Source organism: Octopus bimaculoides, chromosome 18 (assembly GCF_001194135.2).
Source record: "Octopus bimaculoides isolate UCB-OBI-ISO-001 chromosome 18, ASM119413v2, whole genome shotgun sequence".
Taxonomy (NCBI): Eukaryota; Metazoa; Mollusca; class Cephalopoda; order Octopoda; family Octopodidae; genus Octopus; species Octopus bimaculoides.
This window is the reverse complement of record NC_068998.1, coordinates 20,294,834-20,295,758: the sequence shown is the minus strand read 5'-3', so window position 1 is coordinate 20,295,758 and position 925 is coordinate 20,294,834. Positions and strand designations below refer to the sequence as shown.

Sequence of the window (925 nt, the reverse complement as noted above, 5' to 3'; positions counted from 1 at the left end):
ATATATATATATATATATATAATCGATTTTGAAGAGGCTGAAAAGGAAGTCAGTATTGATGTAAAGGAATGGAACTGTAACGAAACTACCACAAGGTAGGTTTTGTTCGACGAATCGATTTTATTTGGCAATTCGTTACCGAACCACACGTGCGCACACACAGACACAAACTCACATACATGCACGCATACACACATAAATACATACATAAATACATACATACATACATACATGCATACATACTTAGGCGTAGATACATACATACTTAGACATAGATGCATACTATATATGTATGTGCACATACATCTCTCTCTCTATCTGTCTATATGTATGTATGTATGTATGTATGTATGTATGTATCTATCTATCTGCTTACACGTATTAAAGTACAAACACGTATACATATAAACATTCGCATATATATATATATATATAGATATAGATATATATACATAGCTATACGAATCATGAAACAAAAATACATCTTTAATATCGTACGTACACCGTCTCTTCCCGCCAAGGTCATCGTGCCTTTTATCCTTTTGGAAATTGATACAATAAGTATCAGACAATGTACTAGATCGATATAAAACATTGGAGAATGTGCCCCAGTATGGCGCCAGTCCAATGAATAGATCAATATATGAATAAAGGAATTGAAAATATTGTTGTGGAGCCGAAGATTCATACTTACCATCTTCCATTTAGGATAGACAAAGTTGACTCCCATATATTCCACATAACTGGCAAATCCTTCGTTAAGCCAAAGATCATCCCACCAACGAGGGGTCACCAGGTTACCAAACCACTTTAAAGATAGAGAAATACAAATAATAACAATTATACATACATAAGTAAATACACTTCCGAACACTCGCACTCACTCATATATATATATATATATATATATATATATATATATATA

The 925-nt window shown here is 32.5% G+C and overlaps 1 protein-coding gene across 1 annotated transcript in view; it reads right to left on the bottom strand.

Moving 5' to 3' along the window:
• The window catches only part of LOC106875600 (aminopeptidase N-like), a 219,321-nt gene that overhangs the window by 69,322 nt on the left and 149,074 nt on the right, over positions 1-925 (bottom strand). The window contains 1 exon segment of the mRNA XM_052974545.1: positions 695-808. Coding sequence (XP_052830505.1) covers positions 695-808 — 114 coding nt within the window.